At 36.6% G+C, this 25630-nt stretch overlaps 1 protein-coding gene across 2 annotated transcripts in view; it reads right to left on the bottom strand.

Moving 5' to 3' along the window:
- Nucleotides 1-25630, bottom strand: part of LOC128682622 (uncharacterized) — a 71326-nt gene that overhangs the window by 8598 nt on the left and 37098 nt on the right. For both annotated transcript variants that reach the window (XM_053767491.2, XM_053767483.2), the window contains exons 8-9: nt 2974-3115; nt 887-1128 (exon numbers count right to left, since the gene is read on the bottom strand). In XM_053767491.2, the coding sequence (XP_053623466.1) occupies nt 887-1128; nt 2974-3115 (384 nt within the window). The remainder of the gene's footprint in view (nt 1-886; nt 1129-2973; nt 3116-25630) is intronic.

The raw sequence follows: 25630 nt of genomic DNA on the forward strand, positions 1-25630 counted from the left end.
AAATGTGTGATTTTCTGTCATAACTTTGGACGTTTATTGTCGTTATCACAGTATTCTTCACTGGTGTTTCTAATAATATAATGGCCTTCGAATAGTCACCATAATAAAAATTAGTCATCTACCATATTTGACTATGCATTCGAATCCATCCGCCTTGTACTAGTATTACACAACTAAATTGCATGTGATTGATGTACGCTTCGTATCTAATTTAAGCCAGAGGGATTTGTTTTTGGTTCGATTGTAGAAACAAAACAATACTACTTATGATAGTTGTACTTATGCGATCAATCAACAAATTCACTCATAACATGCATAAAAAATTCCAATATCTTTGATGACATGTTACTTTAACAACACGCTAGGTACCTCAAAACATTGCACATGACATGTAATCACTCATCATAACATCCATTGTAATTTTAATTTAACAACAAACAAAACTAAACATGCTTTTTGTACTGATATAATTAGTTTATATTTCCTGCAATGCTAGTGAACTAACCTAATAACATCCTTCATAAATTAAGTTTCCTCCTATTTCTATCTACTTGTTACGTCAATTAACATAATCCCGGTATACCATTAACAGCATTGTGCATTACACTGAAAGTAAATCTGCATTAGTGACTGCCACCAGTGTCATCCCACTGTGTAAATTGCCCTGTACCGTTGATCCTACTGGACCTTTATCTCCCTTTACATATAAGCGTTTCCCGTTTACTCCCTATCCAATTTGCACGGTTTTCACAATCTTCAGTTGCCAGATTTGGCAAGCATGTCCTACATGAAGAATTTCAAAATTCAAAATGTCTATTCGAGCCTTCACACCAAAATAAATTTACTGGCCTACAAACTACCATTTTGAAAATTTTGAGTAACCAACCTGTGTCTGCGGGCGGCGTGGGCGCTGCTTGTTCGTGATTCCTCTCCGCGTCAATGTTTTCCGCGTCGTCGTCCGCGTCGACGTCGACTGCCGTCTCAGGTCCCAGGTCTTCGCTGTCGCTGTCGGAGTTGTCCACCCCGTTGTCGGCGCTCTCGGCGCACTCGCCGCCGTCCGCGCTGGCCAGCTGGTGCTTGCACGCCTCCGCCTCCATGGCGAACGTGCTCGCCAACGCGTTGTCCAGCCTGTTGGTACACTTTAATGTTATTTCAAGGCCAATTGAAAGTGATCTAATCTAAAGGATTCTCCTTATGTTTAGTATTAATTTAAACCATAACAGTTTCAATCCAATTTTTGTAGCAACACAAAGATTTTTGAAGAATTCATATTTATCAAAAAATGTTAAAAGCGAACATATAGTTTTATGCTTAACTTCAAAATTCAAACCTACTTAATAAGTTTTAAGTTTAATAATTAATTAAACTTAAAATCTAGCATAAATCTGCCTCTAAACACTACATTTAAAGTTAAATGCATTAATAGCAAGTGATATAAAATATACAATTTATCACATCAATATCACATACACACTGCTAATGAAAATCTGAAACATATAAGATACGATAACGGTGCTATTCCCATTCCCAGTAAACTATTACCACTTTAAGATTAAGTGCCAATAAAAACCAGCCAACCAAACTACTTTATGCCACACACAAGGATAATATAGGAAACGGGAGTGTTTACAAGTTAAGAGCTGCATATTTATTGACTATACATGGCGCGTAATAACTTGTATGTCAGCATTATGGCAGAAACGACAAGCAAGGGAAGATCTTTAACTCAGTGACATCAGCTGTCTTGTCAGCATTAATTACATCTTCCAGACTTGCCTTGGGCGGAAACCGGTAGGTACCTTGTATGTGACACTACTAGCGATAGCCTCACTTAGATTCAATCAGATTCAAGTTTAGTTAAATGTGTATAAATCACTTTATATCCAAGATAAGAAATACTTTCTACTCTCCACTTCTTTGTATTGTTATCATATACGTAGGTATACGCGTTGTCCGTGTTCAAGGTCGACTGGGACAACTCATAATAGGCGTGGCGAACTGACTACTGGCGAAAACCGGTTAAACCTCGTTAGAAAAATCGTTAAACCCAAGAATTTCATTGATGACATGAATAGAAGAGACATTATCATACGTAACATCTCCTTATACAGGTACCTTTAATTTTTACCCGACTTTGTAGTACTAAGGAAATATAAATTAATGTAGGTATTTTTAACTTTAGTCTTTTGAAAAACCAACCATATTACAAAAAAGTAGTATTTAAAAATCGATTTGTGCCTCAGAGAGGAAATGGCGTACCGTACCACGTACCAACCACACTATACATTATTGCTGTACATTGCTATTCGTTAGTGGAATATTTTATAAGAATATTAGTAAACATTCCGAGAAAACTTTATAAATATAGAAATGGACTTCCTGCTCTATTATTAAATCGTATGAATTTACAGAGTACCATTTATTTTTACTGCAGAAATAAAACACTAGGCTGAACCTAACGTTTAGAAACATAACGAAATTTACGCAAAACCTGCTTAAACAATTATAAGAGAAGTGCAACCTGGCATACAATTTAAAGAAGAATATCTTTGATCCGAGTTAATAAAGCATAAACTATATAAACTGGGTAACATACCTATTAATGGTTTTCATTTTGGTATTCTTATAATTATAATTACTAAGGGTGTCAGGTATAGAGAAGAACCAAAGAAAATACATATTTCTGTGTCAAAATTGTGTCTGAGAAAGTATATATAGGAAGGTAATGTAGGTGAAATGGCAAATGACATAGATACACGAAAGGAGTCAACATACTGTGCTGACCTCACAAGGTCGGAAAAGGTCAAGAAGATGAGCAACATCAGCTAAAGAGACTAGCTTCAATCAGTACATCTGAGATATTAATAAATAAGAAATATAAGAAAGGTCAAGAAGATGAGTAGCACCAGCCATAGAGGCAAGGCTTAGCAAGTATCTATGACATTAATAAATACAAAATATAACGTTAGTTACCCAAGCTCCATGGGCGGAGGGCAGTTGTCTGATGCGATGAGACGCGGGTCCTTCAGGAACACCACGATTATGGAGATGTTGTCTGCGGAGCCCTGGCGCTTTGCTTGCTCCACCAGACGCTTCGTCACCGCCTTCAAGTCATCTGCGCAAAGAGAAACCGTATCACCACATACTGCTGAAAATTTAATTCAAGCTACTCGATTTTTGACCATTTTCTGTTTTTATACGCTTGTCGCTCTTCATCGAATTTGGTTTGTACCGAAACGCATATTTCTAAGATGGTAAATAAACATGCGTACAACTTTTAAATACTTTTAATAGATATCAATAATAATACAAAAGCCGTAGAGATATCAAAATTCCCCTGAAAAGAGTGTTTCCGCTGAAAACATTTTAAAATATAATATTTCAAAATATATAAATGGACAACAGAAAAGAATTCAAGAAAGACTTTTGTCTCTTGTAAAATTTGGTTCTTATCAATTCTGAGTATTTATAAGCTACCATTACTAAATTCTTATAAGGTACCATTATTTCCAGCATTCGTCTTGGACGGCTGGTGGAGTTTCTCAAGACTATTATTATCCTTAAAATATCAGTGTGTCATCTAGCGCAAAGTTACGTGTTGCGAAGTCTATTATGTCTGCAATTTGTTGCGGCACAATGGTGAATAGTGTCGACGGATATGGAGTAACGATGTTTATGTTTCGATTTTCTTCAGCGGCTGTGTGTGGCGAGGAGTATTTCGTCAACTGACCCCGCTTGACCGCTAGGACTGCGGGACCAGTTGATGAAAAAAAAAATAAAGCTCTCAGTAAAGCTTTTAGTTTTTATTGTACAAGCTAAGAACGCTACACTTTATGACTGCATATGTGAAAAAAATATCTTCGTTAAGTAGATTCCGGTCTAAGAAAAGTAAAGCTTAGTTTCTATTCAAGCCAGATTTTGGTCCAACTGTACTTTTTTTTATCAGAGGAGACATTTATCGAAAGATTATTTTTTTCAATATTGCAACTGGTCCCGCGGACCCAGAATTACCTGAATCAGTCGACAGAATACTCAGGCGAGGATGTCCTTGTTCTGTCTTAGCATGAGTCAGTGGCCAGCGCACCGCTATTGTGCTCCATATGGTACGTGATGTGCCTTGTCTAACTATATGTCACACAATATTTTGATATCTATTAAATTTTATACTAATTGTTATATGTTATGAAGTAAAAATTAATTTAGTTGCTACCTTCATAAACTTCAACGAAACAGTTATCATAATAGCATTCAAGTTTAGACAAAAATATGGGCCACTAATTCGCACGAGACTTGATAGCTGACGTAATTAGGAGCGGCAGACACATTTCAAAGTAAACTAACGACCTGTTACATTTTAACTGTCGCGTGAATATTTCACGTTATTTCAGTTCAATGATATATTGTTCCATAAATAAGGTTGTTAACGCTTTCGTTTTAAGGCGAGTGTTGGCGCGCCTAGATAGGTGCGCCGTCCAACCTAGGGTCCACTTTAGTTGCTAGTCTGTAGGAGTGCAAGCAGACGATAATGGCAGAGCACACATCGGCATTAAACCATCGATTGTAGAAAGCATAGCCACCAGGTTGCAGACGCCTTGACTTTGTCTGTTATTTCGGGGCGCGGCAGACGCCGTCACCCTTTGCATTTTACCCGTTTGGTCTGGCTCAATGCCAATATTGCCAAGTGTTTCAACGAATAGAGACATACAAAGGTGTAATTATGAAATATTATAGCATTTAGAAAGCGAATAGTCATTACGTCTATAAAAAAGGCTAAAAACATTATATTGATGTAGATTGTAAAGACACCGAATGCTCCTTAGAACTTTTTCTTATTATTTTTATTGTGATAATCATGAGTATAAAATTCCAGGGGATATCAAAATGTTTTGACTCAAGAGAACATAATCATGTCATCTAAATAGTCGAAGCTATCGAACATCGTGAGCTGCGTGTGCGCGGGTATACCAGCGCAGCAGCGGGATGGAGCGAAGTGATGATTGCCACGATTACATCCGATGAGCCGACCACCGCCTAACGGTGGCCTGGAATGTGCTGGCGGCCATTGTTCCCTGCTGCCGCAAAAACGGACCGCGGCCATGCGCCCGCGCATACTAAGCCGGCCCCCGACGCACCTGCCATAGATTCTTGTTGGATCTAAGGTATTTGTCGCTTGTAATTATTACTTGTCGATTGATTTTTTGTACTACTCATACAAGTAGTTCAGTTTATCGTTTACCAGTTGCCATTAAACGTTTGCAATTGTTTGAAAATATAAACTTTTTAATCTTGTAAAAGACCGTGTCGGTTTATGGTCACCACCAACTTATTTAATCCAAGTAAGTATCAGTTTGCATTTACCTGGCGTCTTGCAAGTGTTGCCTTGTCTTGATATAGAACATAAACATTGCAGCTCGAAACATCGTAGACACGACGTAATTTACCCGTTTTTATATTGCAGATTTGAATAAACCCCATTAAAAGTACATGAGAGGAAAGCACGACCGTGGGTTTTGATAAGATTTAGCACCATTAAGTTGCAAATTTTATACTGCAGTTTGAATAAACAAGTGTAATATATTCCAGGTTGAGTAGAGGGTCTGTGTTGCATGTAGTTTGAGACTATTACGGGACGGAATAGTAATTGCGCAGGTCGGAAATAGAATATTGTAAGGCAGGCGGTAGACGGATCAAGTGCAATTTTCTCGGCGCATTTCAGATCATTTCCATGCCCGGCTGAGCAATCTAGTAGTTGTAGTTATACGAACTATAGCTATAGTCCTGTATACACAGTGTTAACGCTATGCCAGTCATTACGACAATCTCCGGTTGCAAATGGGACTAATTGGCATTGGCAGGGCATATGAGGCAGAGACGATTGATTTTATGATGGGACTTTTTTCGCACCATGCGACACATACACAAAACATTCACATCGAGATGAAGGAGATGATTATTTAACCAGCAAACGATTGCAGTACCGCAGTGCACAATTATTATACCATTCTAAGTCAAACAAATTACAAGATAAACAAAATAAGAACTCGAATAAATTAAGAAATATAAATTTGAAATTCGCATTATACTTCGCGTCGCCCATCCGCCGCCTCCATTATTTAGTTGACTGAAATTCAAAGCCATGACTATGCATAAGCTCATCTACACAGCAGGGCGGGCGGTTGGACCCCGCCCGCCCTTGCATCCACTTGCTGCTTTCAACGAACTAACGACTTAACTACGGACAATTTCCATTCTTCCTACGCCAATATTAATTTTCCAATAGCTATTAGACTTCTCCATTTTTCTAAAGTGCAGCTTAAAATGTGATTTGAATCAGCATATTTTAACAAGAAAAGCATTCTAAGAATAATTATATAGAATAATTCGTAATAGTAGTATATCAGGTAAAACCAAAAACAAATCAATTAAATTTAGAAAAGTAATGTAAGTTTGTTTGAGAAATTGTCGAAGAATTTACATCATTTTCTGGTAAGAGCTAAGGGGCCTAGTTAGTAACTACCAAATCTATGTAATTGGAATCAAATTAAGAAATACTCTACAATAGCCGAATAATTGGAGGTAAGAATGCGTGCACGGAATGTGCGTGCATTGTGTAACCGGGAATCGACACCGCGGCATAACTGTGCCGGCGCATGCGCTTGCCCATTTCATCACATCCACACCATCGCATTATGATTCATTACCGCCTATCCAGATCATTCTGTGGTATATAACACCTAATCGAGAGATGTTTAATTGCGTCTGTGTCCCATGTTTTGTGATTTCGCAGAAAACCGATAGTATTTCTAGTTGTGTGATTGCCGATTCTTTTGCCGATGTTCTTTTCTGTGAATAAAATTTGATTATTTTATTCACAGAAGAGATCAGAAAAAGTAAGACAGAAAAAATATTTTTTGTAATTTCTACGTTAATTAATTAGGGTTTCTAGTTTATTATTCCCTATGGAAAATAAAGTCGTATTTTCTTGAGAGTTACAGCAAACTTCACACCACATCAGACATAAATTTAACACAAGGTATGAAGTGTTAATTAAATGTAAGTAAATAAGCCGGCGAGCGTGAAAGCGAAGGGGAGGCTGTTGTTTACAGACGCATTATCGTAGGAAAACAAACGCGAGGAGACTACTTAAATCCCGGCTCGGCTTCCACTGCGATACCAGACAGATGACAAACATTGGAACAGATATACGCATTAAAAGCTTCCATCTTATTTAGACATTTGATGGAGATATATCTAAAAATATTACCCAGTAACACGCTAATACGATAACCGAGGTAGATGAATTTGACGAAAATTCATAAGGGAATATTCCATAGATTCCATATAAACCCACAGAAGCGGAAACGCTTACAACGTCTGAGTCCATTATAATCTGGATTATCCATACGGCTCAAGACTGAAGCGACAGCTACTGCAATACGAATTATATACAGTATATGTTGTAGTGCAGTATATGTGCAGACGTATTTTAATGAATAGTTATTTTATATAGAAACTTGTCTAATTGTTAGTGTGCACAGCGGAGCGTAATGAAATTGAGTGGGAACTTTCGTACACGCTCACGTTCATCAGTGGGCCGGTAATTGGTTTGCGAATGGCGGAGCACGGTTAGAAGAGTTGTACGGGCAACACATCATAGCCGAAAGCATTGCAAATTGGCCGTTATCACCGGAGCATAGGGTTCTATGCCGTTAGCGAGCGTGGCCAGAATCCTTCTAATTAACGCAGCAGCCGCGCCTTCTACTTCGGTAATTGGAGGCCGGTGTTGCTGTCAATGTTATGCCGCTGTCGAACCAACCCGGCAAGAACACCCACAACAAGGTCCTTTGTGTTTTTAGAATTTATACCCTTAATATTTTTCAACTAAATGGCGGGTAATGAGGTATATTTTTTACGCTTTCATTGTAATTTACCAAAATGATTACCACTTGTAATTGTTTTTATTTAGACTCCGACAGAAGAACGAAATATTTCCTTAAAAGGAAATAATCTTTACAACTAATAAGATCGAGAAGAGCAATATGATTTGCCTGCAGTGTTCCTAGATGTGACACAAAATACTAGTACTAAACAACCTTAACAATTAAATGCAACCTTATATGCATGAGAATATAATAGATTCCACGGTAATAACAAATACCTAGTTGTGACAAAATGTAATCCAAGAAAGATTTTAACAGTTCTTCCTGGAAATAGTTGTGAAATAGGTAAGTTTGATTTATAGCCACAACAGCTAATAAAAGCAGAGGTTTAAACAAATCTAAAGCGTCACCGGTTTTTGTCCTCATAGATCAATATCTGATGCCTATGTAAGGCGGAGGCATAATCAAGTTGGCAGACGAATCAATATGGACCGCCTATCTATATCTGTCGACAAAATGATGTTAGTAGTGCGTAGTGCAGTCGTGTGCAGACGGGCCGTATCGATCTGACTCCTGTCGAGCTTGTCCCGGCCCGCGCATCCGATTTTGTGCACCAACAGTGGATAACTATACCAACTATCTTTTAAAACTTGCAATTTTTCCATCACTCGGGTTATATGTTGCTATATGATATAGAACCACTTACACTTAAATTGGATGGGTTGACGTCGGCTGATGGTATTCAAACGATACAATGAAGCTAAACGATATGATTATCTTTTAAAAGCATTTAATGCACTTAGATCACTTAAGACTTAAAAGTAGAAGAGTAGTAGTTATCAATATTTTCACAGCTTATATCGACTCGATCATCGACATCGAGGAAAATCATTTGTCTCACTAAACAACCTTCATAAATATCATCCCTTGCTTCGGTCTGGTAAAGGCAATATCACCATAACACGCCCGCGTTTATGCTAAATGCTCCTACGCAACAAGTGGCACTTGTCTTGACATGCTAACCTAAAATTAATAATGTTTCTATTTCGACATTCATCAATCATTATTTTATTTGGGTTTGTCTAAAACAGTGTAAAATCGCACTAGACAGTTTTATTATATATTTTTAAAAATAATATACAGATCTTATCATATCTATAATCTACTACCAAAATTAATAACTGGAATGGGTTTTCTAAAGTACAAAAAATATCTTGAAATATAATACGAGTATAAACGATATATATTTTCGCCAAACTTTGAAATGAACCAAAAATCATTATGGTTTTTATTGATGTCATATATTTTGCTATATTACATACTCAATCTCAATGGCTTTCACCAGGAATAAATTGCAACGGAAAAATTGGTCGTTATCAGCCATATCGGGTGTTATCTTTGAATGCATGCAAACAGTGAAACTTGTTCTGCATATACGCTTCGCGAGGTTTTATGAGTTTTCAGAAAGGTGAGTGAACATTGTGAGTCATAGGTCTGTTATTATAATATTCTGAGATAACGTATCGACTCTAATAAAACTGTTATAGATATTAAAATCCATAAACCCAATTGTAATGATAGAAATGGCGCAAAATATTACAATACTATAATACGCTGAATCTGACGAAAACTGCACGAGCAAAGAAATCACGAGCGTCCGGCCAGCGAACCCTGCCGCTAGACGAACCCAAACAGATGCCTACACCGACATGATGATTCGCTCAGCCGAGGTCGTCTCATTTGTCATATCATGAATCATGCAAACGACGACTCTCGCCATTGTTTCGAGGTTTTTTTACTTACCTCCTTCTATGTACAGTTTAGCAACCGTGTTATTCATTGAAGCTCAATATAATCAAAATTTGTGCTAAATGCGGGCCGAGATAATCAGGAGAATGTTGATAAGTGAGCGCAGTTCAATAAACTTGGACTGTCAGCCCAGTAGGTGTTAATGTTAATGCGAAATCCTTGTAGCAGCAAATATTTGTGAGGGCGGCGGCGGCCTGGGTTGGGCAGGGACATGGTATCCCGCTCATGCTCGTGACGACCTCATAAATGCACGCGTTTCGTGATTGTTTCAGATTAAAATTCAGCAAAAACGCTTATTTTATCTCGCACGACACGTTGCATAACTTTGCTGAAATAAACGCGAGCTAATTTCTTTTATGTTTCAGTTTTAATAAAGTCATGCAACATTTGGCAAATTTTGGTGGTTAAATGGTTTATGAAAGTAGCAAAAATCGAGAGGCACAAAGAATTGATTTCATAGAAATATGCAGATCTTGGCGAAAGTCTATTTACGATTTAGAATGATGATCGGATATCGCAATTGGATTGGAGTCGATGCGATGCAGTAATTGCATCGGAGCCGCTCGGCGCAGCTTGGGCAGAGCTCCTCTAACTTCGTCTGCCTCGCCGGGCCCAAAGAGCAAAGCAATCAATGCAATTTCCGAACACCCGCTACTATACCCGATACTAATACGTGTTTCGTTGTCAATTACTAGCTTATTCAGCTAGAAAAGTCTACTAATCTACTTCAAAATTATAATAACTACATATGCACAATACAATTATTCAGGAATCTAAATTTAGAAAATCAAATATTGATGGCGTACAAGAAACTCTTAAACATACGCAAAATAATGACTCCCAAATTAAACTAATTGCGTGTGTGGCGAAGGCCGTGCAAACAAACTAAACGAACCGCTACCTAATTAACTTACTCATATGGATTAATGAAAATTAAAACCAACAACAATGTCAATAGTATTGGCATTCGGTAAAAAAATTAATAATAATAACATTCATTTGCGAAATTCGTATTGATACCGTCACCCAAAACAATCACAATAATAATGCTATAAAGGAAACTATTCAGAAAATAGCGGCGAAATTGTACGGATATAAATTAAAATGAAATCATCAAGATGCTATTAGTTTTATCTATTAGTCGTTTCGTCTAATGTCCACAGAGCGGTTAACGACCTGTTCATTTAAAAATACGTTCGCGGTTCCCTCCCACGGGTCAAGGGTATAACTGCTGTATGGCATTTACCTTACCCCGTCCAGACATTAAAAAATGGCGGCCAGAGCACGTAACGAGATATAATGACAATTTTCTACGTTGTACAGTGACGCTAAATCAAAATTAACACAATATCAAGCAAATAACATGCCAATGGCAAAAACAACGAATGTAATCTCAACAGGTGGTGAATTATAAACGAAAACAGTAACTGTATCATTTCGTGAATCTCGATCCTCTTTACCATGAAATCCGTGAGAGAATGGAACAAGAGTCAAGATCGCAACAACGGTAATAACAAAAACATGACTAGACGTCAATTAGCGTCGAATTGTTATCGTCAACTTTGTGGATATTTTCCGATTTCCCATCATTAAAAAAATAAGAAAAATCAAGTAACACACAAAACGGAGCGAGTGAAATCAAAATCCGTCATTGATGGGAGATTTAAAATGACAGATAAAACTAAAGAAAACAGAGATAGAAGAGACGAAGCATTCGATTCAAATGCAAGTTCCCATGAGCCAATCAGTCATGAGACGTCATCAGATCTAGGATGGTGGTGTAGGAACAGTAAGTGGAACAGAGGCGGCGCCGCTCGAGAATATTCAGAGCGTCGGCGGGCGCCCGCCTGCGCCTCCTTTACATACAATTGCATGCAGCGCCACCCGGCGCGATCTGTTAGGGCCATCATCCCATAAAATATTTAATTATCATCGTAATCTATATGACAAAAAGTCCAATTCATATTTCTGAACAGATAGAGACATTAGCCATTCAAAGCACATACAGTTAAACAAGCAATACAAAGTGTATTAACACGTCACAAATTCAATTTGAATTTAAAAATTACCAGCTCATTTGATAGCATCAATCTCAGAAACATTTGGTTTCCATTTCCTATATATTAACAGATTTGCAAATAAATAAATATACTTTATATAAATAGAGAAGAAACTACTGCTGTAGAAGTGATTCTACATGGTAACCCTGTACAAGACAATAGTCTGCAACGGCCCACATCGCGATTGTATGAGTCAGCAACCCGGCGCCGCAGCCATACGGGCTTGTTTACAATTGATGCGATTAACAACACCTACGGAAACCCGCTTCACACGAGGATCCGACTGAACAATCCAACATTTGCATACAAGACATCACTTATATCAGATTTCAACCTAACAACTCTATTATTCCCAAGGTGTCTAAAATTGAATCTATATTGTATGTTTGTAATAATTTGTAAGAATACAGATATGACCTGAGGCATTGAGACAAACATAAATTCTATAGTGAACAGAAACATTATTGCCATGTTTGAATATGTGGTTATTCTTAATTCAGATTTAGTGCCGGATGTTATAACACGATAAACAGGTCAGCTGGTGCACCCATAAATACCAGCTGGGCTCTCTCGCCGTATTATCTTTGCCTGCATTCGTCCTGTACAATAACTTCCTTAATAATACAAGCGGAAGACAATATGTTGAAGATCCGACTTAGTGATTAATAGAACTAACGTCAGTCAGAGTCTTGATAATGTCAATTGGAATTGGGAATATGTCTGACCACATTAGTTTAAATTTAAAACGCTATAAATTTGAATAAAAGTCGTAACAGACTAAAATATACATGTAAATCAATGTCTCAATTTTCACCACAGATATACTTCGACGACCAGTGAGGCATGCAACAAAATAATGATCCGTAACGAAATTACATACTTTAAAAGTTGAGCAACTTAATAAAGTGCTGAAGCCCCGAACTGTTGTAAGAGCGATAATTCACTGTTTCTTCACAATGAAAGAGCTATTATAGATTCAATGGAATCATATTTATCAAGAACATCTTTCCACCCAGTGGATGTAACAACTTTCAATTTTTAAGTAGGTAATTATAGTTAAACATTACACCACAACATTCTTTCTACACATTTTGCAAAAATTTTTACATCAGGAAATAATGAAAAATGTTCCTATTTGTATACCAAACCTTGTTGAGCCAACTAATTCTGAGAAGTATGAAAAATTAAATAAATATATTAGGACAAATCACACAGATTGAGCTAGCCCCAAAGTAAGTTGTAACGAGACTTGTGTTATGGGATACTAACTCAACGATACTATATTTTATAACAAATACATATACCGAACCCGGGACCTCTCGGTTCAGTAGCAAGAACTTTACCACTGCGCCACCGAGGTCGTCAATTAAATCATACTATGATAAAAGCTCTATTTATAGATTAACCAGAAAGCTGATGATATAATTTGTGATATGATATCACCAAGGAAATATCTGCGATATTTTGAAAACAGCTCTTTTGTTATGTTGTTCATATCAAACAAAATATCTGTTTTTGTAACAGTAATCAGGTTCATGGATTAGTGTCACTATTCGAAATGAGGTGAGGTATGTCTAGCTTTTATATGCGTTGGAAATTATGAAAAATATTGAACAATTTTACCAGGGAGATGAAGTATTCGCGACGCCCGGATGCCGAGATATAGTCTACAATATAATCATTCCAGAATCTAATCGATGATAGGTAAATATACATTTTCATATTCATAATTTTGTTAAGATTAATATTTTTTAACTTAGTTCTTTTTTATATTTACAAAAATCCTACCCCGGTTTATTTATACTACATATTTTACTAACACTAGGATATAAGATTATACTTATTGTTACTAACAATATAATCAATGGTCTGAAATATATAATTGTCGTAAAATTGTATAAAATTTTTAGAATCATACTATCAGATGCCTTTAGCCACAAAACAGCACAACCAATCGCCGATGGAGCAACTATTTTGATTGCAGGGTTTCTGCGGCAGCGTGGGAATCCGCGGAATGTTTTGATAACATTACTTGCGAGCCCGCATTTGTTACACAGAGCTCGGTTTGCTAGGCACGTTGCACATCTTTATTTTTGTGCTGACTCTATATAAGTTAACAGTAGTAACAGTTTCATATAATTCAGATTTTAATTAGGCGGTAGCTATTACTGCTTAAGTTACTACTTGGCTTCGATATCTTTCCTCTCAATAGCATTATAGACTTTAATTTGTGGAATTTGTGTACTTCTTAAAACCAGTGGAGTATCTGATTAAAATTTTACGTTCTTTATTATTATGTGTACTTTAATACTAACATGTGATTAGAAAAGATTTCCAACGAAATCACGTAATTTAGCATGCTTTCGGGCCATAGCCAAGTAGATCGTAGTTCGATAGCTGTTAAATAAAGCGGCGCGTGGTGCACGAATGTAGTGTTGTGCGTGTTAAGAGCGAGGCCGAGAGAAATCGAATACAACAAAACCTTAAACATTAACGTTTTTAGGTCAGCCTAAATAATATTCATTCGAGATCACTCTCTGATGGCTTTGTAGCTTTTGAAAGATATACAATGGCTGATGCAGACCCTGGTTAGAAAACCTTTCTGATGAATAAAAGTTTACGGTTTTATACCATTCAAAAAAACAACATACTGTGGTATGATATATTTATATCTATCTATCTATTTACTAGTATATATTTTAATTGTGGAAAGTTCACTGATGTAAATATTATACATGAGATTAACTGTTGCAAACATATTATCAAATATATTATAAAATATAAATAAGGGTTCCTTGTTTAGTTAGAAAACATAAAAAAAGAATGTCATAAAATAAGTTAGATAGCACAAAATAAAAACAAAAATTACATATTTTTTAATCAAAGGTTAATAGAAAAACGTGAAATTTGAGTAGTCGTCTTTTAAATGTACCTATTAATTTTCTCATCAGTACGAACAATAGACAACAACTTAATAATACGATTTACGTGGATGAGCATTATGATTAATGAACGGAAGATTAACATTTAGACTTTGTTATGAAATAAAAATTGCTGCTAAATGTTAACAATAATGTATTTATAATAGCTTAAAGAATCTGTTTAAAGAACACTGTGTTTGGATTTAAGCAAAACAAGTACTTAAATGATATAATAAGAAAAAATATAGTAGGCAAAACAGACAATGTAAGTAAGCAGCTCGAATGATTTAGACGTCAATTCAAGCAGGTCATGCCGATAAATCGACAGCTTTCGTCAATGCAATACCTACGTAATATTTTACAATATTATTGTGAACTTCAGGCTCATTGAACTCTATGTTATTGTATTAATTTAAAACAATGTTTGAAATACTGTTTCGTAACACGCGAAATAATAGTGAAACAATCGCCATTATATTCCATTACTTATTAATATTTTATAAAACTATTTGCGGTGCATGAGTTTTTAAAAAACATCAAGAAAGTAATAATGAAAATGATAGCAAGCTACATTTAATAAAAAGCAATGAAAGTAAACGCAAACGGAAACTCTGTAAGTTGATACGGATCACAAAGATAGTGTTTCAAAAGAAAGTCCCTCGCCTCACGACAGTGGACAGAAATACGTTAGTATAAAATTCGACGAGCTCCATATTGAAAGCAAGGTATGATATACATGAAACAAATTTGTAGCTAGAAGAATCAAATCATGAAAAAAAATTACGCCTGTTAAGTTCTAGTTTCTACATAAACATAACATAATACTTATCATGATCTGCTGGAATAGTTACAAGTACAAAAACATGTAACACTTACTTAGTCTGGCAGATAAACATATCATGGCAGTTTTGTAAAATAGCATCAATATCTCCAGCGAAGAGTGCATTGGTACATTTGGCTGCGCACTGACAGAATTATCGCATGCGTGTGCGGCCGCACTATTTCTGTACATTTCGCGAGAAGTGTCGTTACCATCCGACGTCCTGTTATGATCGACATTACTTTACGGCTCACAAATGTTAAGCTACACTTTGCAATTTATTATTAATTTTACAACTCTCGATCTGTAAGCGTATAAATTAGTCTTTCATTTAAAGCAACTCCAATGATGTTTTTTACACAAAACCAAAAGTCATGAGAAGAAGTTCCGAGAACTGCTATTTTATAAATAGATGTAGTAATTTAAATAAAAATTAAATTATCAGTATTTTTATGCGACTTACTGAATATTAAAGCTATTTGCGTTGAACGGCCTTAGCAACATTATTCACTGTACTATTAATATCTTTTCGATGCACCGTTAAATGTAATAAATTTAGAATTTATGTTATCTGCTATGATATTATCGACTATTAATTTATGATCCCATTTCCTTATTTAGATTTCATCAGATGATAAATTAGCAATTGACGCTTTCTTCAGAATGAATTGCAGTTGAAAGATAAATAGATCCTCCTAGGCCTAGCTAACTTCTGGATCGATTACAATATGAAAATTCATAAAAACTAGAACCACAGCTGCCGCCTGAAGCCTGAAGAACATTTTTTCGAGTACAGTAATCGCCTGATTGTCAGGCTGAATAGCTTTACACCTTACAAATCTTTAAATTCATAATTCATAAGGCAAACTTTTAGATATTATACCACGGATGCTATTAAGGAAAATCTTAGTGTTTCTAGTAGCTGTAATAAAAATAACAAGCGTCGACAAGGGGCAGGAGGGCACATCAAAGCGAGACGGTTTATTGCTTACCGCTTAGTTTGTTAAAGTTAAACTAAACCGCACTTGAAACCAGAAAGGAAATGACGAGGATGTCGTTAGTTGCGATTGTGCAGCATGCGTATAATTTTGCCCTTATTTAAATATTTATTACATTGCTTACTAAACTTTTTATTTTTATATCTATGTGAGCATTAGATTATGGAAAATATTTTCTGAATATAGCCTGTAACGTGAAAAATTGAATGTAAAGAAGATCAGATCATCCAAATATATTTAAAAAATCTTTTCAGATCTGAATCACGATAAAGCCATACATAATACGATACACAGAAAGTCTGCTATAACAATTGCAATACATGATCGTCTTAATCTTAGATATTATTTAAATAACTTAAGTATTACGATAATAAATTCTTGCAATCATGAACACAGCATATTTGCAGTTCAACAATAATACTTGTTTTACCAGCAGGAAACTTTACGTAAGTGCGCTTTTATGCATAATCGCTAAAACCTGTCCTGTAAACTGTTGCCCAAAACTGGTGGATTTGCATCGCCGATAACGTCGTCATGATGCCGCATATATCAAGGACAAGCAATTGCAATGCGCGTCCCGCCGTTACATACACGCAATTAATGTACAAGCATTACAAAACCGGCATAGCCGTATTTACACAAAACATACATATACAACTTCACAAATTCGCTAGGTACACTGCAACTGTAACCGTGACATGGAGGTACAGTGTACATATGGAGTAAGTAGCCTGAAGCTGTAGTTTGCACACGGCAAAAACGTCGCCAAACCGGTATTGCTAAATCTGGGAAACGATCTGACCGACTGACAAAAAAGTAATATTGTCATGTCATACTCGCTTGAAGTGGGAAAGTATTGCTATACTAAAATATGAGTTTTTTTGCACACATGTGTACTCACATGCAAAAGTAACCTACGAGAGGAGGGCGCCGCAAATGGAGCGTGCCTCATTTCTTGCCTCCACTCGTGTATAAATACGTGCAAAGCAAAAAGACAGCACGAATCACGGAATATGCGCCGGCCGGCGAACGATGCACTCGTATGCAGTAAAGATGTTCTTAATTTGGAACAATCTTACATTATGAGCATCGCGTCATTTGAATCAGAATAATCCTGTTTCTAAGCAGCTCTAATCTATAAATAACGAAATTTGTCCCTAATATGACATCATTAGAGACAAATTTCTTTATTTATAGATTAGGTATATTTATTAAAGTAGCTACTTTATCGACCTCACGTGATTTAGAAACCTCCCTTTTAATTTCTCACTTTTTATCAATAAATGTAACTAATCTATAAATGAAGAAATGTGTCTCTAATGATGACCAGCTGAGGTCAGTTTCTCCCATAACTAAAAATTTTAAGCAATATCAAATGCTGAAAAATTTCAGCTATTTTATTGAAACCGACATGACTGTGTTACGTGTGAGTCACAAATTTTTATAACGAATGCCTGCCCCTGTATTCCAGTGGGAGGCGAACGGCGGGTGAGCACCCGAATGAGTTCGGGAGAGCAAAAACTGTAAGTACATATACAAGTCAACATTTTATATATCGTACAAGTGGATAGTCGTGTCATGTATGAATCGGCAGGCGGCAGGCGACCCGCTCCCTAGAGAGCGTGAGAAACCAAGCGAATGCTTTCAGTTAGACTACATTGTAACACATAGAAAATTAACTTTTTTATAGAATATTTTAATTTAGAAAAAGCTTTCCGAATTCATATTAAATTATATTTTCTTTAGATACCCTACTACCTCTACATTTACATTCAAAGTCTCTTACTTCTTGAATTATTACTCGTGTCATTTGTATTGTTTACTAGCTTTTGCCCGCGGCTTCGCCCGCGTGAATTTCATAGCAAAATCTCAGTATTTTTTTTATCACGTACTCTGTAAGACTGGTAAACATATATGATTCAAATTCGCATTTTTTCTCATCTTTAGTTCGATTTCCTGTTTCCCGCTGCGTGTCTGTCCATCTCGCTTCCTGCTATGTAATGTATCCTACATATTGTGCCATCATGTTTTTCGCAATGTGTCCCGTCCCGTTTCTTGCCAGTGTCTCCTTGCCATTTCACGCTCCGACTCCCACTCCCGCTTTCTGCAACGCGTGCCGTCCCATTTTCCATGACGTTTTACCTGGCTGAATACTAATTTATTTCAAAACAAAAATGCCTATAGCAATCTTGGATAATGTAGCTTTCTAATGGTGAAATAATTTTTGAAATCGGTTTGGTACTTCGGAGATTACCCGCCCCAAATATAAAAACTCACAAACGCTTACCTCTTTATAATATTAGTATGGATTTGTGAAAGAGAAACCATAGCGAGATTTAGTGCGAGATTTAGCGCCATCTAGTGATTTATTTCAGAAGTACAATATATATATATATATATATATATATATATATATATATATATATATATATCATTTTGTGTGAGCGAAACCATAGTGCATTTTAAAAGTCTTGATGGCGCCATCTATTATTTTTATGTTGAAAACTAAAATATAACCAAAACTATAAGATAATAAATTCAAAACTAAAAGATACCTTCTAATTATAACTATATCAGTCTTTCATCGAAATAAAAAAAATGTTTATATTCTGTTTACACATTTCTACAAAATTTTAAAGTAAATCGGCAAAATTTTAATTTTCCTACAGGACCCTCCTAATTTTCCGAGATGAAAAATGTCTATAACATGTTAATCCGGGGTTCCGAGGAATTTTTGATTCATAATTAGTTTTCCAATTATCCTACGGGAACCTGACCATTTACCGGGATGAATTTTTCCTACAGGACCCTCCTCATTTCCGGGATGAAATGTCTATGAGATGTTAACCCATCCCGGGTCAACATCTCCGAGGCATTTTTTCATCATAATTAGTTTTTCAATTATCCTACGGGAACCTAACCATTTACCGGGATGAAATGTATCTAAGATGTTAACCCGGTATGTAAGGAACCTACATACCAAATTTCAAGCAAATCGGTCCAGTAGATTTCGAGTGATGCGCGTTCAGACAGACAGACAGATAAACAGACAGACAGACAGACAGACAGACAAAAATTTCCAAAACTATATTTTCGTCATCTATATCAGTAACTAAGTATATTCCATAAAGAATTAAAAAAATATATCCAATGTACAAATTTGGCCTTTCTTCAATTTTATTATATGTATTGATGATGATTGATGATGTATTGATTTACATCATTTAACAAAGCAAAGGTTATTGAGTTAAAGATAGATTCATATTCGCAAAACGCTCAATTTGCATTATCATCTCGTATTTTCCTCCCACCAGCTACATTTGTCAAATCCAAATGAAGCAATGAATAAGTGGGCACGCGACGCTATTTGTTGACTCAGCGCAGTCGAATGATGCATTGTTCCCGGTGCATTGGCTGTCGACAGACTGGTGATTTGTTATTTATAGCAGGTGCCACACCGATCTTACTTAGAATACAGATAAATTGTTTTGTGTCTGAATAATTTAATAAAATAATTATTGATGAGTTAATACTGCACGGAAGAAACAGAGCAAACAGTTTCATTGTTTGTATTTGAACTGATAGCATGATTAAAGATTTCTTGGTGAACATGAAAAATATTTTATCTGTCAAATTTAGGTAAAGAGTAATCAAGAGAATAGAACCGTTAATTATAGGTTTGGTTCGAATACATTGATTTTATTGATTTCTTGGCAGTGTGGACATTTAAAGATAAGAAAGTTTGGTGGTGCATCGAATGCAACGGGCGTGAGTCAGAGAGGGCAAGGCGCGGGGTCAGGAGGATTGCGAGTGCGTGGGCAAGCAACTTGTATTGGAACCTGTTTGGGTCATGCAACTCATGCCCTTCTATTTAAATCCAAGCCTTTTCTGCAAACTCCAGTACGGGCCAACAGACGCCAGACGGCCTTCGACTATTTATAGGCGACTAAGCTCCTTTCTGCATAGACATCTTGCAATTAAATAGAAAAGTATGGATATGCAAACACGGATTAGCAATTAACACGCGTCATTAGGCAACTAATGTGTGCTAATGTGACAAAGAACTAGCGTGAAGAGACTTAGAAATCTTTTAAACGTTTACACAATTGGTACCGTACTGTCGTCGTACGTTTACATTATGGATGCAGCATTAATTGAACTGTCAATTTGAGTTTAAATAGGACAAGAAATTTGCAAGAAATGTTGCAGTATTCCATCCCACATGCAGGTTTATGGTAAAAGTGTGGGCGGACAAGCAAGCTATCCGGAGGCTGCAGTAACGAACGACACGATAACACGACCGATACTCGCAGAGATCCAGATAATAAATTAAACCTCTAGAAGCACAATTTACTACCACAACACGATTAACCGATGGTATTAGTAATGAGTGGCATTTTGTCGGCTGTCAAATAACAGATTAATAGACCCACTCAGCAATGTAGGCAGTGTCGCACGTGGGAGACATTCGAAAATTATAGGGTCTGAAATCTTGTCTCGCATGAAATGCCATTATTCTATTTCGCATCGTCTATTTAAGTCCATCAACAAACCTATAAGTAAAAAACCATATTTGTGGTGTTGAACGTATTTAAACATTAACAGAGACAACGTGAAATAATTTTTTACAAAACACAAGTGTGAAATACGAATTTATCTATCCCCATAATAAGTACATTGAACTCGTACGACACATCACGGCATACTGTTTAGTTTTAAGTAAACATGTTTTCATAAATTCAGCGTTGACAACACTGAAAACTTACTCTGCATTAAAGTAATTTAATGGGTTCTGTTCCATAATGTTATAAAATTGTTGCGTTTATCTGAATCGGAAACAATCAATAATTCAGCTATCAGAGCAAAAAAATCAAAATGGAATTGTCATCTAAACTAACCACAACAACAATAAAAATAAGAAATTCCAGATACTAAAGCAGAAAGGCTGTAAAGTATTGCAATTGTCGTTGCGGTGGTGAAGTAGTCGCTGTGGTGTAGAAAGTAGGAGATAGTCTGAGAGGGCATATGGGCTTGTACGAACTGTGACGTCACAATCCTTATTCATGATGACAAGCACGGTGCACCGCGCGAACATTTAGTGAAATCGTGCGAACATCTGACATGACATGCCGCATCATTCTGTCAAGAACACCTGAATACTTCAAAAAGACAAACGACCTGCTCAAGTTTTTACGATGCAATTTACTACGAGATCGTGATGGCATTTAATGTTCTCGGTGCAGGCTTGCCAGTCCTTTCACAAGACGAAGCGCGTGACATTTAAGGCATTTGCTACAATCTCACGATTGTGTCCTCTCTGGCCATTGTAAGTTATTTATATCAAGTTTAAACAATCACACAATGATAGCAACTTGGTATCATGAATAGGATTATTATCTTTGAAGTCCCAAAGCCACTTAAATTCATGACGACAAAATGCACGCATAAACGTCCACATTATATTCATAAAGTCTACTAAACCTAGGTGATTTTCTTGAATGGTTAGGTACCATTGAATACTACAGATTAACTTTTTGTATTACTTTTTTCCAATAATGGCCTCATTAGTTAATAGATTGAAAAAACTGATTGACTATCAAACTGCAACTGCATCGCAGACAATCATGCTCTTCGACCTTCAATTGTTATTTGCGATTTCGGTCAAAGGCCACAGCTGTCCACAGCATACCGCTTCCGGCAGGAATGTTCTTGGGATTGCGCTTGCAACTGAAGGTTTTTACACTGGCACGAAACCATTGACTGGACTCATCGAAGCATGGCCACAACGGATTGGGTTTGCGCAGTGTCTGGCGACGTCAGCCCTTCGCATTGTTTCCAATGTTGTTTCGTTTCTGGTCGTGCCTTGCCGAGGCACGTGGCACGTTTCCTCCACGCCGAGACCCTGCCGAGTCGCTCACTGTAATTGCTGCCATTAAGATGAGTCACGCTCAGCGACACGTCTATACCGCGTCTGTTATCAATTGCGATCGTTGCAATACTTCTTCAAGGTAAAGGTATCATTTTAAAAGATAGCAGAAAAAAAATCGCATTCGTCATTTGTAAAACTTAAGACATTGATTTCTAATTCCATCGGATTTACACTTAGAATAACAGCAGAGGAATTTAAAATATTCTAAAAGATGGAAAAGAATTAACATCAACATTGTTTTAAGATCCTAGCGACCTTGAAGGCCACCTGCTATCAAAGTGCTGTCTCGATGTTGCAAAGCAGGCAGAGAAAGCGTCGGTCGTTGTCGTTTCCGCGCGAAGGCCCCCTGTAATGGCGTGGCTCCCGCGGATGACGTCACGCCGGCTAATTAGCAGGCACACGCTCGCATCGCCACTCCTCAGCACCGGATCCCGCAGGCAATCGCTTACATCATTTTGCTACGTGCTTAGTGTATTCTATTATCCAATTCTAAATAACATCACATCAACAAAACTTTATTTGTTGGTTTGTTTAGTAATTCCTCAGAAGACGCTACGACTGTTTGCTGATGGTAGATTTATGGCTGTGATTTCTCATCAGTTAATTTAGCACCATGACCATGAGACGGGGAATGCTGTCGCCGACAAAACTTATTTGTTCGTTTGGATCGTCATTATCTTTGAAATGCCTTACTGAATTCGAATTCTGTCATTCCTTGAAAAAGATTTATGGATATGGATGATCATCACTTAATTTAACACCCTGACACACTGTCGCCTGTGTAAGAATATGGGGCGCCGCCAGTCTGATTCATTTGGCGAAGCGGGATCATTATTTACATTTAAGTGAATAAATTTACTTATATATAATATCTTACGTTTCAAATTCAGGTTACAAGAAATTGAGTGGATCTGTACATTTTCTCTGATTTGTTGTTGTATGTTATAATGTACTTTAATGATTTAAATTTCAACTATTTTCCATGATATATATGCTCATAAATATCAAGAAGTAAATCATCGACCAAGCTAATCCCTACACGGATTCTCTAGCCGAGTCGTAATTAACAGACTGAATTCACTGTCTGAATGAGCTCAATTAACCATGGTATGCGGACTTAGCATTCATATCCAGGCTACCATATAAATGAATGTGAAACAAATTATAATTTATACGTGAATATTTCAGTATGCACTGAGTAAACACCTGAGTACATTGAAAATCAACAAACAATTCGGTCATCTTCTGACAAGCACCAAGATTAATTAACTGAATTGATCCTTTATATTGCACTGGATAAAATCTCTTTAGACCTTTGCGCTGCGACAATATTGTGACAGCAACTAATTCCTACTTTGGACCAAACCCAATCAATATATTAAATCCAGGAAATTATTATATTGACATGTTCTGGCTTCAATTCGTTGACATGTGCCAAATGGTGATAGTGACGCGCTCCATCGAAATCGGAAGCGATGTGACTGCGTTATATCACAAGACCACGCATCAATCACCCTTCGGCTTTGAAGTGCGCTGCGCCCCTGGCGTTGACCACCTAGACCATCAATCTTGTCGATTCTCTTCTTTCTAATATCGTCTTGGGTGACGGCGAAATTAAATTAGGGTTGTTTACTTTGTGAACCTATCTACGTGAGTGCTTATTGTTTTAGGGTTACTTTTTTAACTGAATCACGAAAAAAATTGAGCTTCAGAAAACTAAAACAATTTATAGTATGGTTTTGTTATTTTGAAAGCTTTTCCGAGTCTTAAAGATATTTATCACATCAAATCCACAAGTCTATAGTACCGCTTGGTTTATATACGATTGCAAACTCTAATGTATAAATTTTCTCATCTCAGTGTGCATAAAAGATTTCTATGATGTAATTAATTTCTTTCTTACAAAAGAAATTGCTAGATCGCTCTGCAATTCAAGTAAATGGAAGGAATAAAAGAGAACTACACAATAAAATCTAACGCAGGGCTATATTAATTTAAATTTTATAGTGTGGTTCATAAAAGCTTAAATATAAGCCCGCCATATATGACGGGTGTATTAATAGCTGGTGACGGCAAGAATGGAGACTTGAGTCAATCCTGAGGGCTGGCAGCACAAATGAAAGATATTAACAGATATGAATGACAATGCGATATGCGCGCATTTGCAAAATAATTGCAAGGCAATTTAGGAACGATTGTTAAGATGTAAAGATATGTGTGGGATAGCTGGACAAGTGCAAGAAGATACAACTGAAGTCATTCAAGCATAGGTAGGAGTCACCACAACATATTTAGAAATACAACACTTGAATTACCGTAGAAGAAATAAAATTCATTTTGCGTGTTTTATGAGTAATAAAGAAAAGTACTCTTAAGTACTCTTAGGTAAGTTACTCTTTCTACATTATTTACATTTTACGTTGGCGGCGAGAGGAGCAACATGACATGGTGTGACATATGACTGGTACTAATTTAAGTCCCCTCGTTCGCGTCGGAGGTACACTAAATCAAGCCGCTCCTGTGTAAATATGGCTGAGCACGCCCAACACGCGACAACAACTTCGATCATTTTAATAAACACTTGACACATGAATGCTAATTAAAATCATTCTTATTAATAGGCTGCAGCAAAGTTTGTTGCGCCGCTTCTTCACCTACCAATTCGGTATCAAATTAGAAAAACATCATGTAGTTATGATGTTTATATAGTTAACTCAATGTAAAATCATGTAATTATAATCGATGCTATAGATTTTCTTATTAATATACATAATACTTACTATATTAGTCAAAACCTACATTTTATACGATCTAAGAAGAAACATTTGCATGAAGCTCGCAAATCAAAAAATTATGGCTGTAATATTTCGCACCGGGTAAATGATATTTACGATCTCATGTTCTAGAACTGGTCACGAGCTCTCCGACCATCATTATTCACGGGAGCATCGACACGGCCGCAGACCAAATGGCAAAAACTGACGCGGAAGACTGCGCTACTATGAGGAATTCAACTTTGACAAAACATTAATCGCATTAACGTAACGAGTTTACCTGTTCTCTGTGTTGCACACTTTAATGATTTTATAATCGAGATTGAAGAGCGGCTTTGATCTCCGCTCACTTCAATTGGTGAAGTAGCCTAGCTTTTGCGAGGAGCACGAGATTAATATCCTTACTTTCCCAATAAGTATTGATTGATTGAATAACAAT

Source organism: Plodia interpunctella, chromosome 3 (genome assembly GCF_027563975.2).
Source record: "Plodia interpunctella isolate USDA-ARS_2022_Savannah chromosome 3, ilPloInte3.2, whole genome shotgun sequence".
Taxonomy (NCBI): domain Eukaryota; kingdom Metazoa; phylum Arthropoda; class Insecta; order Lepidoptera; family Pyralidae; genus Plodia; species Plodia interpunctella.